An 18,131-nucleotide genomic window follows, 5' to 3' on the forward strand; every position below is an offset into this window, starting at 1 on the left:
GCTCAGCAAGCCCAGAACTTGAGTGACCTTATTAAACTCCTGGATTTCTACCTTTCATTCTTGTGACACATAATTAATGTTATTTGGGGGTTCTTTTTGAGAAATTCATGTCCCCGCCCATACAGGCTCCAGGAGGTCAGGACCCACCCAGCCCCGGAATCTTGGCCGCACCTTTATGACCAGCACCGTTCACCTTCCAGTCATTTGCTTTGAGGTGGGCCGGCCTGGACGTCTTCACCAGCAGGTGCTGGACGTCCCTCCAGGTCAGCTGGCTGCTGCAATGACACAAGGACAGACGGCTGTACTCATGTGGGTCTGTAAGGCGGCCACAAGGCCCATCAGAGGTGGGGCGTTGGGAGCCGGCCTCGTGCCTGGACTTGAGGAAGGCTCCGCAGGCTCCCCTCCTTGTCAAGGGTCAACGTCACAACCTCTTTGTAAAGAACGGTTTCTAGTCATCAAACCCTAAGATAAGATAGTACAATGGGTGACCAAAAACCCACAGTGTTAAAGCCTAGCCTTGTTACCACGATCCACCTGAGTCTGTATGAGGCTCTATGGCAAACTCTGGCCCCGGGGAGAGGACAGCCTTACGTATCAGCACGTGTTGGGAGAATCTGGACTAGTCTTTACCACGTGAGTGAGCATTCCGCGGGCCGGGGCACGCCCAGCCATCACCTTCTCAGACACCATGTCCAGGACCACTGCCCACACACTAGAATTTGAGATTTTAGTAATTCTACATTAACAATATATTCATTTTGGTGCAGAGTAGAAACATTTCATTAAAAGAACACTTGCCCACGATTAAAAATGCAGAGATGAGATACCTTGGACACTAAGATACATCTGCTTGCCTTTTCAACACTCCTCAAAACAGGATCCACCTGACAATGATGCTCTCAGAACCCTGCTCTGTCCACAGCACTAGGACCGCAACACAGACAAGAATGGGAGCTCCCTGGGGACTTCCCTGGCAGTCCAGTGGTTAAGACTCCGTGCTTCCACTGCAGGGGGCATGGATTCGATCCTTGGTTGGGGAACTAAGATCCTGCAGGCCACACAGCACAGCCAAAAAAAAAAAAAACAGCGGGAGGTCCCTGGACGTAGCCTTCGCCACCTCTTCTTAAATAGCACCTGCCCTGGCCAGTCCTCACAGGCATCTTTCCAACTGCCCACTCTTTGTGTGTGTGTCTGCAAATATATGTAACATAAAATGTACCATCTCAACCGTTTTTAAGCGTACAGTTCAGCGCCATTAAACACATTCACCGTGTTATGCAGCCGTCACCACCGTGCATCTCCAGGACGTGATCATCTTAACCCACTGAACCTCTGCCCCCATCACTCACTCACTCCCTATCCCTCCCCCAGGCCCCTGGCCAGGCCATCCTACTTTCTGTCTCTATGGATTTGATGACTCCAGGTGCCTCACAGAAGTGGAGTCCCAAGGTATCTGTCCTTCTGTGACTGGCTTAGTTCACTCAGCATAATGTCCTCCAGGTTCGTCCACGTTGCTGCAGGGGTCAGAACCTCCTTCCTTCTCAAGGCCGAATGGCATTCCATAGACCACATTCATCTACTGATGGACATCTGGGTTGCTTCCACCTTCTGCTATTGTGAGTAATGCTGCTGTGAACATGGCTGTATAAATATCTCTTCGAGTCTCTGCTCTCCGTCCTTTTGGGTGCACACTCACAAGTGGAATTGTTAAATTATATGGTAATTCTTTGTTTCATTTTTTGAGGAGCCATCACATTGTTTTTCACAGCAGCTGCACTATTTTACTTTCCCAACAAATGCTTTGCCTGCTTTAGTACTAGAAGCTCACCTGTGGCTTGAGTCCTGGGGGGCCTGTGTGCTCCTCCTCCCTGGGGTCTCCCGCTCTCTGGGCTCTAGCCCTGGCTTCCCCTGATTTCTCCACCATGTTCTTGACACTGTGCTGGTCCCCGGCCAGTCAGTGGCCTCCTGGCTGCCTATCCCAACTGTTCCCATCAGTACAGTTTCCAGACCTTTTCTTGGCACAAGCTGACTTGCTATCCTCCCCTTATCCACTGCCCTTCTGAGGACCACAGCCAGCCTCACTGTTAGAGGAGGATCTGAGGCCCCGAGTGGCCCACGGCCTTGCCCTCTGGTGGAGAGGCGCACGCACAGGCTTTGGATTCCAGACGGCAGATGTGCCTGCCGCCCTTTCCCCTGTTTGGCCGGGTTCGTCACCCCTCACATCTGCAGGGTCCACCCAGGATGGAGAAAGCCAGCCCCCCGGGAGCTCAGCACAGATGCCAGGAAGCCTGGGCTTCAGAGCTGACACAGAAAGGGTTTAGAAAGGGAGGATGTGAGAAACCATCTTACTAGGAGAAACTCCATTTCATTTTTGATGATAGTACTGAAATCACATATATAGTTGTATGAAAACATGTCTAAGAAATGGTGTTTAAAATGTTTTTTTAAGTGAAGAAGGGATTGCTAGGCCTTGGGGGTGGTTCTCACACATAAGGCTCTTCCTTCATCCTTGTCACATGCTGCCTGCAGGCCTCCTGCACCCCCGAGAGCTTCTCCCCCCAGGTGACCTGGCTTTGCCCGGCCTCCTTCCACAGCAAAATTGCTGCACACGTGAGCAGCTGTCCAGATACTACCCCGGCCTCCAAAGCCCCTCAGCTGAGGCCGGCAGTGCCCCTGGTTACACCAAGTTCCTTCCTGGACCAACCCTATGTGTTTAAATGCTCTAAGTGGACGCTGTTTCCAATGACGTGTGCTTGACCTACCACCTGTAAAATTCTGAGGATGAGCTAAAACGATGAGGCAGTGATCGGGGAATTCATGAGTCCACAGGCCAAGTTTAATGGGACAATCCGGCACAAAGCGGGGTCTGTTTTCTATTTAGTTTCAACTAACAAAACTCCTTCCATGTTTCCAATAAGGAAGGAAAGAAAATATAAAACAACTAATCACCAAGTATATGAAAGCAACTTCCCACACAAGCAACTATTTAGCATTTTTTAAATGAGCCTCAGGACACAGAAGCTATCATTTTGGCCTGAAAATCAAAGATATTTAGCTCTTTCTTTGTGAAATGGGTAGCATTTGAGTTTTACGCTCTTTCGTCTGATGCAAATCAACGAGCAAACATACATAATTAGAAGGACTGCAGCAACCCAAATATAACTGCTGAATCATTTAAAATCTCACCTGCGGCAAATGACTCCTTCAAAGGGCTGGGCTGTTCTGAGCCAGTTTTGATATTTAAACTAAAATCTGTTTTTGATCCCATGACTGTATGTGTAGTAGACTCTCTTCTTCTGAACCTTCCACCCATTGACAACTCTAGGGCTTTCATTCAGCTTAAAGCAGATAAAACATCACCACCGTATTGTCAACTTATGAACTACAGTTGACAAAGGACAGCTGTATCAGCCTAAAGTGTGGTCTGGGGGTGCGGTGCAGGCTTGGGGCACCCCCCCCCCGGCTCCCTATGCTCCTACGAAGGGCAGGAGACTGTGAGCTTGAAAACGGGAGAGAAGGGAAGAAGCCACTCATGCCCATTAAGGAGAAATCCTGACGTGAACCTGGAGGACACTATGCTGAGTGAAGTGAGGCAGACACAGAAGGACAAACACTGTGTGATCCCACAAATTTGAAGTCCGAGAGGAGTCAGGTTCATAAAGACAGAAACTAGAACGGTGGTTGGCAGGAGCTGGGTGAGGGGGAAATGGGGAGTGTTATGGGCTGCATTGTGCATCCCTTCCCCAAAATCACACGTTTGAGGCCCTGACCCCCAGGACCTCAGACGTGACTGCACTTGGAGATGGGTGTCTGTAATTAAGGTGAAATGGGGTCATTAGGGTGGGCCCTGATCCAACGTGACTGGTGTCCTTACAGAAGGATCTAAACACACACACACAGAGGCCACGTGAGGACACGGGGAGAAGGTGACCACTGACACGTCAAGGAGAGAGGCCTCAGAGGGAAACAGCCTTGCCGACACCGCGATCTCAGACCTCTAGCCTCCAGAACTGTGAGATCGTACGTTTCTGTTGTTTAAGCCCCAGCAGACCACACAGGAAGCTATCTGATGGGTACAGGGCTGCAGTCTGGGCAGACGAAAATGTTCTGCAGACGGCTGGCGGCAACGGTCACTCAACAGTGAATGTGCTTAACGAGCATCCCCCTTAAAATGGTGTGTAAAACATAAATTTTACGTTATGTGTATTTTACCACAATAAACACTTTTTTAAAAAAAGGAAAAGGAGGGAAGGTAGGTGGGAACTTACTTTGCTTCCAGCGCCAAGGCGATGATGCCGGCCACCATGGGGGCTGAAACAGAGGTCCCGGTGTGGCCATCGGTGCAGCGCTGGCGCAGATCCGTGGTCACCTGGGCAGGGGCAGCAAGCAGCCGGGTCAGAGGCTGCTCAGGACACTGCCCCGGGCAGGCGTGACCTTAGCCCCAGGGATGGAAGAGGTGCTATGCAGACACACCTTGGCAACGGAGGCTTCCGCGTGTCTGGCACCCCCTGCAGCAACATGGTGATGGCGGGGTAGGAACAGGGGGTTAAGGCCACAGCCCCCCACCACTGCAGATGCAGCCCGAGACTCAACAGAGAGACAGAATGAGACAGAGGGGCCTCCACGGCAAGACCCCCTGCCGGGGCCCCCATCAACAACCCCCAAGTCACTCCAGACTTCAGAGCAGGGAAACACGTGCTGGTGTCGTCTGGCCCAGAGAGCATCTCTGCCGTGAGCCAGAGATCGGCAATTGGTCAGAGAAGGTCACAGAGCACTCTCTCCACCAGGACGTCCTCCCAGGTAGCTGACAGTGTCCCAGGGCACCCAGTTCTGTCTGCAGCAGGAGCTACACCTGTGTCCCTCGGTGACGGGGGTGGGCACTGATTCTGGGCCTCACCACAGTCCAGCCTGACTGCACCTTCCCTTTGAACTAAAACGGAGAAGCACGCGTGGGTACAGCTGGGAGACGCCTGTTGTGCTGGATGGGACACTGGCCCTAGTGTGACTCCCATGCATTTTGCAGGTAGAACTAAGGCTGCTAACCAGCTGAACTTAAGTTGGGGATGTAATTACAGGGCCCTTAAAAGTCTGTCAGAGAGATGAGGCTTAGGAGGGACCTGACCCTCCCTGCTGGCTTTGAAGAGGGCGCTGGGGGGACAAAAGCCAGGAACATGGGTGGCCCGCAGAAGCTGGGAACAGCCCTCGGCAGCCAGCCCACACGGAAACAGGAGCTCAGTCCTATAACCACCAGGAACTAAGTTCTGTGAACACCCTGGATGAACAATGAATGGATTCTCCCTCTAGCCTCTGGAAAGGAACACAGCCCGGCCAACACCTGGACATCAGCCTCGTGAGACCCAGTGGAGGCTGCAGCACTTCTGGCCCACAGAGCTGTGAGATGACACAGCTGTGCTGTTTCCAGCTGCGAAGTTTGGGACAATTTGTTATGACAGCAATAGGAGACTAATATACCCACCAACCGTAAGCCTCCAGCAACCCATCTGCAAAACCCTTGAGAACGTATTTCCCCTGTGGTAACAGTCCAGATTCTCTTCCAAACACAGCATTTTCCTTCCTCATGATTCAGCTGGGCCGACCATCACCAGTGAGAGGCATCCAGCCTGAGTCACACACACAGAGGAAGATTCGACAGGGGTGCTGGTGGAGACCAGCCTCCTCCCCCCTCCTAGTTCAGCAGGACCTTGACATTGGGGAGGGCAAGGGAGCAGGGATGAGGATGCAACCTCTCTGACCCCAGGATCTTCACCTGCAAAGGGGCTTAATGCCAAGTCCTTCACGGGGCTCCTGTGAAAGCACAGTTGGCACCTGGCACACGCTTGTACTCAGTCGAAGGCGGCCAGTGGGGGAAAGTGAGATTGTGTGGGCAGGACACCAAGCTCCCAAGAGCAGGTAAGGCCCGTGGCTGGCTCTCCAGCCTCAGAGAAAGGGGCATGAGCAGAGGGGCCTCCCCACAGGGAGGTGGGCAGCCCCTTCCTGAAACGCTACATCCTGCTTGGTACTTGGCTGTGTTCAGTGAGTGAACGAATGAGGGAGAGACGCCTCTTTAGAAGTGCAACTGATTTGATCACAAGCCCTGTCTCAGCACCGGGCAATCCCTCGCAGGTCGGTACTCGCTGGATTGTAGCAACGGAAGAGGACGAGGGGCCCGAGCTCCAATTTCCATGGACACCTGCCTGAACGTGCAGACGCGAGCTGCCCACCATCCAGGGAAGGGGCTCACCCCCTGGCAGGGTCTCTAAGGGACTCAGAGCAAACACCTGGCCTTGCTGAGTTGGGGGAAAAAACCAAAACCAAAACAAAAACAACCTGCCGCCCATACTACCAGGGACGAGCACCAGGACAGCAGCTGCAATGGAGTGTGATTTTCTCTTTCACCCTCTGCCCAACGACACCCTTCTTACCATATGTTAGGGCTCAGAGAATTTTTTTTTAAAAAGAAAAAGAAATTAAGGCATTTTGTAGCTAAGGTGTGTGCCCACGCATGCACACGTACACACCTGCAGATGCCGTGTGATTCATTAAGCAAATAAAGCTGCAAGCCCTGCTCCCAGGGATGGGGAATGGCATCCACCCAGCACAGAGTCCCCGGCACAGAGCACCTCCCTGCCCCCTCCAGCCAAGGCCTCTGTCAGGTTCTGCTTAATGAGACTCCAGCAAGTCCGTGTTCAAATGAGCTAGATTCCTAAATGAACAGGACACCATTCAGAATCTCAGCCCCATCCCAAGGGTGCACAGTCCAGTAGAAAAGGAAAATAAATTAATACCTTCGTGAAACAGCCCGGGCTGCTGCCAGGCTGGCGGTGGGAGGATAGCGGCTGACCTTCCCACTGGTGCAGAGCAAATCAGGGAACGGGAAGCCTGCACGCTCCCGCAGAAAAATGTAAAAATATGCCTGCAAGTAATGTCTAAAGATGTGGCCAGGCAACGGGAGAAATGAAAAGACGCCAGTGAGCTTTCCGGTTAAACCAGCTGGCCAGCTCCACGGTCTCCTGTTTTTAAAGGTCTAAAAACCATCTTAACGACTGTGCATTTGAATTCTGCATTGATTTCAACTTGAAACCCTCCCCTCTTACATTTTTTCAAAGTAGGAAAGCACGTAGGGGAGGAACAAGCACAAACTTCACCCATCACTAAACTAAAAGTTACTTTCTAAAAGATAAACCGCACTTGTGTTCATTGAAGTGCGCGTAACCGACAGAACCACTCTTGACCTGAAGTGTCTGGAAAAGTCCTTTTGTGAGGAAGGGAACACCTAGGACACCCAGATTTCTAAACTGTTTCCGTATAGAAGCAAGACTTTCTCTCACTCTGTTTTGCACGTTGAAACTGAACAGGCCAGTTGGATCCCAAGCGATGTAACCACAGAACATAGAAAGCTTAAAAAAGACACCGCACTGAGAATACACCCCTTTCTTAAAGGCTATTTTTAGATCCCTAGAGACAGAGAGGGTTTTAATTGGTATTCTGTGCCAAAATTAGAAAGGCAGGGTCTGAGGAAGGTTGCCAAGGGCCTGGGGTTTACCTTGAGGCACAACTAGTTCCCTGACGGCAAGGCTGGGCCCGGGGCCAGGTACACACTGCCCTGACTGGCCCGTCCTCCTGAGAACGGGACGAGGAGCTCATCCCCCGGGGTTCCGCCGAGGACTCACGATTTTGCGCTCGTAGAAGGCCCCGCTGCTGTAGGTGGTGGCCAGGGTGGACGCACACTCCTCTAGGTACCAGGGCTTGTAGCCATTCTCCGTGGTGCTGCTCACGGAGATGGTGTAGATGCTATTGGTGTAGCCGTCGCAGGAGCAGTGGTCCCCCTCTCGGCCGCCGTTCCCCGACGCCCAGACGAAAATGGAGCCCAGGCCCTGCCGGCCCTGGAGGGGAGAGGACAGGCGTCAGCCCACATGGACCCCCAGCTGGTCTCACCCCTGTCCAGCGTCCCCCTCCACCCCTGAAGAGGGAGGGGGCCGAGGAGGATGCACTCAGACCAGACAGAGGCCGCCCAGTGCGTGGTCTGTGGGCTGATGGGCTCTGGCGTTCCAATTTTCATAGTGTTGGCGGCAACAGCCATGACACCATAGAATCACAACGTCATACTGAGAAGCTGGCCCAGAAAGTCCTCCCTGTTCTTCACGGGAAAATCAAGGCCCTCACACAAGCTGCTCTGTCCCAGAGCAACACCAGTAATTTCCACTGCAATGTCCCACAATCAGAAAGACGAAGCAGCGTCCCCAAGTACACTGAGATGAAAGCTGACGGCTGAATTTATGACGTTAATTTTTCTGGCTGAGGAAGAGGGCAAAAGTTCCTGAAAACCCAGCTGCAGAAGCATCCTTCCTGGAGAAGAGCTCCTTGAAAATCGGCGGGCCCAGGATTTGCAGGAACAAGGGCCAAGGGCCAGAACACCCCGGGGCCATCCTAGGAGAGTGCCCCCGGGCTTCCCCTTGGGTCAGCGTTGAAGCGGCCACACTGCCAGCGCAACCAAGGCCAGCAGTTCACCTGTGTGTAGCTTTTCACATTTAAGGACACACACGTGACAGCAAGTCTCTGTAAGACAGTAGCAGGTCAGGGGAGCTCCTGCAGCCTCTCCAACCCACATCCATGGGATCCAACCAACACTCATCCCAGCCACAAACACCAGCTAAAGAAGAACACCAGAAGAACACCAGTTCCAAGACGGAACCGACCCGTTCGGTCCGAAAGGCTGGACCGTTGGTGGGCACAGCCAGCCCCAGAGAGAGGTGCCAATACCCGTCTCCACGTGGGCTGGTGGCTCCGGCATCCTTGCCAAGGATACTCCTGTCCAAACACACAGGAGGAAACTGACACTCAGGCCCAACAACTGGCCAATTTAAAGAAAATTTTCAACAAAATCCTACAATTCCCCGTAGCCTGACTGAAGCCCTGCTTCTGACAGGATGCCTGACACACCCTTGGAGCTCAAGTCCACCCGGACTGAGGGCACCCACCTGCTCCAGAAGCACCAGGACACCCCACTTTTGGACCAAGTAGACCACAGGTCCCCACCCTTTTCTGCCTATTTGTCTTCACTCCCACATCTGCACCAGTTCCAACCTGAGGCTCGAGGGACAGCCCAGTCCTAGGGCTCAAAACTGCCTCGTCCACTCCGTTTTCCACATCTCGAAGGCAGACCTGCCCAAATGGCCAACAGCTCGACAGAAAGGTTACTTACAGTTAGCAAAAATGGCAACCTTCTGGAAAAAAAGGCACAAAGGACTACGGACATGCGTGTGTCTGTGCCCATAACTACCTGTTGTAAAAGATTAATCAGAAGCTCGTTCAAAGCCAACGAAAATTGGAATGAAAGGGTGTTGAACCCATCAGAGCCTGTCTTTATTTCACCTCCAACTCCTCACCTCACTCCAAATTATTTATCAAAGGCTGTCATTTTGCAAAGCAGGGCAAGCGGTCTTACTGCTCCAGCAGCATGGAGAATAGCCTCAAAAAGCACTTCTCACACTTGTGAGGAGAATCCCTGGGGGTCTCGCTACATCGCAGACTTGGGCTCAGCTGGTCCAGGTGAGCCCAAGATTCTGCACTTCTGACGGGCTCCCAGGTGATGCCAGCTCTGCTGCTTGGGACCCCACTTTGAATAACAGAGGCCTAAATGCCAAAGACTCGCATCTCTTCACCTTGCACTTTGCAGGTACCACTAGACCCATGAGTTCTCACAGGCATCAAGGCGTCCAAAGCCTTTTTCCCTTCTGCAAACAGTTTCCTGGAAAAGGAATGTGGGAACGAGGCAGAGGAAGCACCCAGGTCTGAGCCATCTCTGAGGACTGCATTTTCACTTTCCGGGTCTTCTGTTCCTATGGAAGCCACAGGACAGAGGCTCCAGGGGACGTTTCAACCCTGGCTATGAACTTGCACATCTGTTCAGGAAGCCACCACACCTCAACACCATCGGAACGTATTTGAGCATCTTGCCTGGGAAGCGGAGACCTCATCCATGGACTCAGAGGACTAGCAAATGCCCGGCATCTGGACAAAGCCAGTGCTTTCAGCCACAGTGACACTGACTCTCCCCTTCTGGGTGACAAGCCACACGAGGACCAACATCAAACACATGTTTATGCCAAAGTACAGGGCCTGATGTCTCCTGCCACCAACCCACACCATCTACCAAAGATGAAGTCAGATTTTACAGAAAAAGGATATAGGTGACAAACAGGGCATCGAGGAGGAAAAACAGATGGGAGAATGTGGTTCGGTCTGAGATCATCAAATCTCTAGGAGGATTTTCAGTGACAACTTCAGACAGCTGCGATCTAAGGCTCCCTATGTGGCATATTTTATTCAGAATGACTAAAAAAAAAAAAAAAATGAAGTGACTTCAGTATTTCAAGAAACTGTGACAAGAACCACATGGTCCTCTCCGCACCTTCCACACTCCCCTGAGAGCTGGATGTAGCCGGTGTTGCTCAGAATTCAGGATTGCTCCTCTGTGGGGCACCACGGGGGGATGGGCAGAGGGCGATAAGGGCTGCTTTCACTATAATCCTCTGGTACTATTTTATTTGTTAACCACATTTTAATCATGCATGGTTTACAATAAGATAAGAACTTTTTAAAAATGTTTTTAAAATATAGATAATAAAATGGGCTTGACCTGGCCCCCGTCCTGTTTCCTGTAGAAGTCAGAGGTATAAACCCTGCCTTGGGGATGCCTGGACCTCCTGACCCAACCCTGCCAGCATTGCCGGGCCTCCCAGGGCCACCCGGACGCTGACCACAGCTCTGTGTCTGCTCCAAGAAGTTGTCCTCGCCCATAAATCTGCCTTGCCACCGTGCTTGTAAGAGCTGGGACATCTCCAGGCTTTTCTGACTCACAAGGACCCAGAACTGATGACCACAGAGTGACTGGGCTGGACCTCCCGAGAGGAGCCTGCCAGCTCCCCCTCAGCCGGGGGGTGGAGGGCCCATGCTCAGATGTTTGCTCGGTGTAGCCCCCAGTGGGGTCCACCCCAAACACACTGGGCTGCGAGCTGGCAGGGAGGGAACATGGCCAAGACCTGCTGCTTCGGGGGTGCTGGGTGGGCACACTCCCCGTGATGGACGCAGACAGCTCCCTGGCTCGGGTTTCCTGTGAGCAGGTGCGCCGAGGCCCAGACACCCCTTCCACCTGCACTGTCCCAGTTAACAGGCCGGGTGGTTAGTCTAGGATCCCCACCACCCACCTGCATATACCCCTCAGCTGGGGGCAGTCAGGCTCCAAGGCTCAGAGCCAGGGGGCTGGTGAGTGACCAGCTGGTACTTTCCGGAACAGCTACTCTGTAATGAGGTGATGTCCTTCTGCTCTCGTTGGTGGACGGCCACTTCCCTGAGCCCCCAAATGACTTCTCCCTCGCTCTGGTCCTGGCACCATCGCCGTCCTGCTTTGGGGCTCTCCCCTGTGTCACTCTAATTTTGTGTGTATGCTGCTCAAATTTATTTATTTATTTTTGGGCCACACTGCATGGCATGTGGGATCTAGTTCCCCGACCAGGGATGGAACCCACGCCCCCTGCAGTGGAAGCATGGAGTCTTAACCACTGGACCGCCAGGGAAGTCCCTCAAGTTTATTTATTGTTACCTATGTGACAAGATTTCTTCTTACCTATATGACATGTTGGTTGTTTGATAAGACATACTGCGAAACAGCGTGAAGATGGTCCCATATTTGTTTCTAAAAAAGGTGAGGGAACCCAGTTCCTTCCATATGCATAGAAGAGTTAAAAGAGCATTTGAAAGATCATCTTTGGGTTTGTCGGACTGAGAGTCTTTTTAATATTCTTTTTGGCTTTATTCCTTCTGATTTCTCACTGTTAAATATTTTCACTATTCCCCCCCATCCCTGAGGCTCCCTCGCAGCTCTGGGTTACTCACACCTTTTTAATGCCGTACTCGAAGGCCTGTCTGGCCAGTCGGCCGGGCCCGTCCACCGTCTTCCCGTCGTCATCCGGCCCCCAGCTCGCGCTGTAAATGTCGATGTAGTTGGGTCTGATGCCCAGGGACTTGGCCTCCACCACGTCGGTCACGTCTCCGTCCAGCATGCGGATGCCTGGAAGCACAGGCCCGTGACAGTCGCATGGAAGGTGGGTGGGTGGGGGGTTCCATGCAGATGTTGGTCCCGCACGGCCACTGGTCCCCGTGTGGACCGTGGTCCCCGCACAGCTGTCCGGGGAGCTGGGCACAGCATCCGGGCCCCATGCTTAGCTGGGACACCAAGCTACTGGAAACTCCTGCTCTTAGAACCTCGAAACTGTACTCAAACACAATGTCAGAGACATTCACGGCAAAACAAGAGTGAGATTAGGCCCGGGTGACATCAAAAACTCAACAAAAGTACTCACAGCCACATGGGTGCTGACCGAGAAAGGGGCTGAGGTCATCAGAGAACCAGCTCCTTATAGCTGGACGGCCTTAAAAGGGAGCAGCAGAGATAGATTTCAACACCATCCGCTCTACCTGCCAGCTCTCCATCTATTTCCCTTCCCCTCATCCCTGCCTACCATGGACTGAACGCTGTGTCCCTCCAGATTCATATGCTACAGCCCTAACCCCCGAGGTGAGGGCATCTGGAGGGGGGACTTTAGGAGGTAACTAGGTTTAGGTGAGGTCAGGAGGGTGGCCCCAGGGCAGGATTGGCACCCTTCCCTGGCTTCCTGTCCCCTCCACCGTGTGAGGACACGGATGGTGGTCGTCTGCCAGCCACCACGTGGGCCTCATGGGGAACCAGTGGGCCAGCACCTTGATCTTGGACTTATAGCCTCCAGAACTGTGGGACGTAACTGTCTGTGATTTGGGCCTCCCGGTCTACGACCGCCTGAGTGATTCAGAACCTCAGGTGCCTGGCAGTAGACAGCGTGGGGATGCCACCATCGTTCAGACACGGAGACGGCAGCACAGGACGAGTGGGGGTAGACGCCTGGTCACCCCCTCACCCACGAGAGGGACATGGGGCAGGTCATGGGGGAAGCCCTGCTTTGACCACCAGTTGTGACCAGCTAGTGACTGCAAGAACTACCTTGTCTCACTAAGCTTCTGTTTTCTATGAACTGTGATGATGAAAATGACTGTATCTGGAGAGGAGCCATAAACACTGAAAAAGACGGTTCATATAAAGTGCCTGGAGTGCAGTAAGTACCCAGTGTGTGTCAGCAGCTAGTCTGACCCCACCTGTAAAAACGGGGATAGTGAAACCTACCTCCGGGGGTTGTTAATAACTACCTTTTACCTTTATTTTTAAAACATTTACTATTTGACATGTACGAAGGACTGCCTGGCACAAACATGTTAGTTATAAAGCCTAATAAAATAACAGACACACATGAACATTCATCTAGGGAAAATATGAACTTGAGCCACTGTGGCCTCAACCCAAGCCCTGCCCCTCACGGAGGAAACTGCTCAGAATTTTGGACTAGTCTTTCCATCGCCTTTAAAAACGGGTGTTTTAATACAACTGTGTGCATAATACACTGCTTAGCTTTGCCTGTACTGGGAATTCATCCTTTCTCGGTTACGTATGTTGTGAACATCTTCTCCCAGTTGATGCCTTGTCTTCTCACTTGTTATGGTGTCTTTTGATCAACAGAGGTTCTTAATTTCAAGGAAGTGGGAGCCATTTCCCTTTGAAGATCAAGGGGGTTATAACGAGGGCCAAATCTTTTCTGGGTTTGTGGGCATCTGTCGTGGGGTGGGGCCCCTTCTGCTGCATCAGCTCATCGCACTTTCTCCTTTCTCAGATTTCTGGGTGGACGAGGAGACTCAGGGTAGCCCCAAGTACCATCCTTCCCAGTTGCTAGTCTATGTGCCCAGGGCCTTCGTCTCTTTGGCTGCGTCAGAGACACTGGGCCCAGAGGCTCTTGGAGCCACAAACCCCAAGGAGAGGCCATAACGAGTACAGGACGTTGGCCATGTGGTGTGGCAGAGGCGGGGCCCCAGGCAAAATAAAGAGCAGCTCACAGCTGGGGGAAGAGAGCAGGGGTCAGACAGTCCTGGGGTGGAATCTCATCTCGGCTGCGTGTGACCTTGGCCCAGGGTCTCAAACTGTCCGAGCCCTTGTTTTCCACAAAGCTCACCTGCCAGGGTAGCCGGGGGATTAACTATTTGCTCAGGCCCCGGGGCCCTGTGCTTTCTGAGAAACGGCAGCTGCTTTCTTTATGCCCTTCTATTTGGCAATGGAGTTTCCAGGGCAAGAGACCCCGCCGGTCACACTGAAGCCACCATCAATTCTGATGTCCTAGGGGTGACATTTAACCTGCTATCCTAGGGCTTCTCCATGCCAGTGATAGGTGTTGGGATGCCTCTTTTTGAACAAGAACAAGATGCCAGATGACATCTAAAGTAAGTAAAAACGTAAGACCAGAATGCTTTCCCAACACTTCTCACAGTGCTCCTCAACGTGGAGGAAGAGTGACTGACGTGTGAGAAAGAAAGCATAATGTATTTAGATTTTAATGAAGCATCTGTTTTCCCCTACACTGACAAGTTGCCAACAAGGAAAAGGTAAATATTTTCAGTGGAAACCTGCTGTTCCAATATTAGCTTTAAATGTGAATGGCTCTCTGGAAACGCCAAACTGAAGAAAACAGTCATTTCTCCAATGAAAAAATAAAGACCCATTTCCCATAAACTGTCAGGTACAAAAATAATGTGGACAAATCATCTGGATGGCAGATCCACTCATGGTTGTTAGCGTGCTCACGACTCAGCAGTGGGCTGGGTTCAGGGCTCCCAGGGGAGGATGAGCAGGCCTGAGCCGTCCACTCCAAGGGCCCGTCTGCGGCACCAGGTGGGAGGAGTGTGAGGAGGAGGACAGCGGGGCTTTGCAGGGCCCGACAGGTTTGCGTTTGGGTGGACACCTCCTAGTGCTGCCAGGGCTCAGTCCCCCAGGGAAGAATCACACAGCTTGCCTCGCAGGAAACAATAAACTTTCCATAAACTGGCCTGCACCCAACGATAGTTTCAAGGCCCCAGGAGAACCTGATGAAAGCAATGATTTTACAAGACTCTTGATGAAGTTAAAAAAAAACAACCGGGACTTCCCTGGGGGCGCAGTGGTTAAGAATCCGCCTGCCAACGCAGGGGACACGGGTTTGAGCCCTGGTCCGGGAAGATCCCACATGCCACAGAGCAACTCAGCCCGTGCACCACAACTACTGAGCCTGTGCTCTAGAGCCCACGAGCCACAACTACTGAGCCCGTGTGCCACAACTACTGAAGCCCACGCGCCTCGAGCCTGTGTTCCGCAACAAGAGAAGCCACCGCACCACAACGAACAGTAGCCCCTGCTCGCTGTAACTAGAGAAAGCCTGCATGCAGCAACGAACACCCAACACAGCCAAAAATAAATATGCATAAGTAAATAAATTTATTTTTAAAAAAAAACAAAACATTTTTTTTCATAGTGACCCGTCCTTCCTCCCTTTTCCTGCTCCTAACTTATGGTGGGACTTTGCAAACCACAGGCTTGTATAAGGCAAGGCAAACCCGTGGACATGCAGACGCCCATGTGAAGCAGCCCGAGGCACAGCATTTCCCCTGAAAACGTCCTGAAGAAGTTCCATGTTCAAAGGCAATGGATTTGTCTTCTATGTCTGTGAGTCTCTTTCTGTTTTGTAAATAAATTTATTTGTATTTTGTTTTTAGATTCCGCATATAGGCGACATCATATGATATTTGTCTTTTCCCAAAGGAGAGAAGGGTGGGTATAAATTAGGAGTTTGGGATTAACATACACACACTACTAAATATAAAATAGATTACCAACAAGGACCTACTGTATAGCACAGGGAATTCTACTCAATACTCTGTAATAACCTATATGGGAAAAGAACCTGAAAAAGAATATTTATATATAAAATATATATAAAACTGAATCACTGTGCTGTACAGCTAAAACTAACACAACAATGTAACTCAACTGTACTTCGATATAAAATAAATAAACAATTTTTAAAAAGTAAACAGGAAGATCAGAGTGTGCTGGTTTGGGAGACGGGGTCTTTAAAGGGGTAATTAAGCTGAAATGAGGTCACATGGGTGGGCACCCATCCGACGCAACTGGTGTCCTTTTAAGAAGAGGAAATTCTGACACGGACAACACAGACTAAGGGATAACCACGAGAAGACACAGTGAAAAGCAGCCGTATGTGCTGGTCTAGAGAGAGGCCTCGGAAGAAACCAGATCTTCCGACACCTTGATCTTGGACTCAACAGCCTCCATAACCAAGAGAAAATACATTTCTGTTGGTAAGCCCCAAAAAAGGTAACAGGGAGAACACACACACACACACACACACACACACACACACACACACACACACACACAAAGAAGTCAGCCGGTGATTAATGTTTGCAGGAAGGCAGGGGAGCAGGACACGGGGGCCACTTTTGTTTATTTACAAGTAATGTATTTTGCCTTCAGCAAACGAATGGCAATGCTAGAGCAAAAGCGGCAAGTAAAATGAGATTGTAGCTTCCTGAGTGTGACAAATAGGCCTCCCCAACAAATTTTGCTCATTAATTCTGAGTTTATTTTCATAAATCCACAGAGAATTGGTTTTTGTTTTTTTTTTTCTCCCCCCACTAAAACTACAGTACATTGTGTTCTACCAACAGTCATTCTGGGCCAAGTGAGGTTGCAACAGTTGTTTAGAAATGTTAAAAACCTAAAAGGTTTCTGTTAACTCTCATTATGGCCTAAGACAAACAGGGCTCTCAGATCTCTAAATACACCCACACGTGACAGCCTCCTCCTAGGACCCGGGGCGGGGGGCATGGTCGGCCGGGTTGTGAGCCACATCTGCACTTGCCATTGTCACACGAAGTGCCTGGAGACCCGCAGCTGACGGCCAAGCCAAGTTTCCCCTGGCCTCCTGCTAGTTTCCCAATCTCCCTCTGTAGTGGAAACACAGCTAGAGCCAGCGGTGCCCCAGTGAACTCACGGGCCTGTCCTGCCACAGAGCCCTGGGCCCCTCCTAGGTAGGTCTTGAATCGGGTCTCTTATCTTCTGTATTCTGATGCTTTGACATCTTGGGGCCTTGCTGACCCTGCAGGGACCGACACCCCCATGCCCCAGGGCTGGCCAGTTCCTGGATATGGTCCAGAACTACCCCAGGAGCACATCTTTCCTATGCAAACCAACCAATCCAGAGCTCACACCCCCAAGCACCCCCTTTATGGGGCTTTTACACTTGGGGTTACTCTCCACCTGCCCTAATCACCCCAGGGCCTGGTACCATACAACCAGGGGCAGCTCCTAAGCCCTGAGCCCTGAAATGATTCAAACTAGCCCATCCTAAGCCTGCTCACCCCACCTCGCCCATTCTTTCCTGCAGAAACCACAATAAAGGCTGAAGCCCACAGGTCCCCTCGCTCCCTCTGCCCCCTGACCAACCCTGGTGCTTTTCCGCGTGTCCTCCACGCCAGGCGTAACCCATCCTCTTGGGAACTGTGAGTAACAAACTCTGTTCAATGGCCATTGTCTCCTGATCTATGGGCCTTGTCATCCCTAAATAGTAATGAAATCTCTATTTTAAAACAGGTCACTCTTTCATAATCAGGTTCTGCTGATTTTTCAGAGAACTATAAAAGAGTGGAAGAACCTCAGCAATGCTCTAGAGATTTGAAACGCAGACTGACTTTCGTGGTCTCTCCACCAGGGAGCAGGGGCCAGAGAACAAGGCGATCCAGTGAGAGCTGGCAGCTTGGGACAGAAGAGCATGATGGGGACCCGAGAGTCCATCCTGCAAGTGGGGACACGAGGAGCCCTAGCGGATGTGCACCTGTGATAAGGACGTGAGCACATGCCCTGAGCTGGCCTTTGACAGAGACCAGAACACGGTGGCGATAAGACAGTCACACCACCCAGAACAGAGGCCACCGGCTTGTCACGTAGGCTTGGACGTGCTCCCTGTGCTCTCCCCAGCCTTCCTCACACACGCCCAGAAGCAGAGCTGCTTCCCGCTCAGTGTCTGTGAGGACAACCTCAGGAAGCCCAGCACGCAGCCTAGAACCGGCTCACCTGTCCTTGGGGCGGGGGGGCTGCAGGGCAGCGTGGCGGGGGCATGGCCACCAGGGGGACACGGTGCAGGAGCTGTGGCCACGCTTGTCGA

General features: G+C 51.8%; 1 protein-coding gene across 4 annotated transcripts in view; it reads right to left on the bottom strand.

The window, feature by feature from the left end:
* PCSK6 (proprotein convertase subtilisin/kexin type 6) overlaps positions 1-18,131 on the bottom strand; it is a 189,886-nt gene that overhangs the window by 69,509 nt on the left and 102,246 nt on the right. For all 4 annotated transcript variants that reach the window (XM_060156779.1, XM_060156770.1, XM_060156764.1 and 1 more), the window contains exons 7-10: positions 11,898-12,070; positions 7,671-7,883; positions 4,269-4,369; positions 172-275 (exon numbers count right to left, since the gene is read on the bottom strand). In XM_060156779.1, the coding sequence (XP_060012762.1) occupies positions 172-275; positions 4,269-4,369; positions 7,671-7,883; positions 11,898-12,070 (591 nt within the window). The remainder of the gene's footprint in view (positions 1-171; positions 276-4,268; positions 4,370-7,670; positions 7,884-11,897; positions 12,071-18,131) is intronic.

Source organism: Lagenorhynchus albirostris, chromosome 1 (genome assembly GCF_949774975.1).
Source record: "Lagenorhynchus albirostris chromosome 1, mLagAlb1.1, whole genome shotgun sequence".
NCBI classification, from domain to species: domain Eukaryota; kingdom Metazoa; phylum Chordata; class Mammalia; order Artiodactyla; family Delphinidae; genus Lagenorhynchus; species Lagenorhynchus albirostris.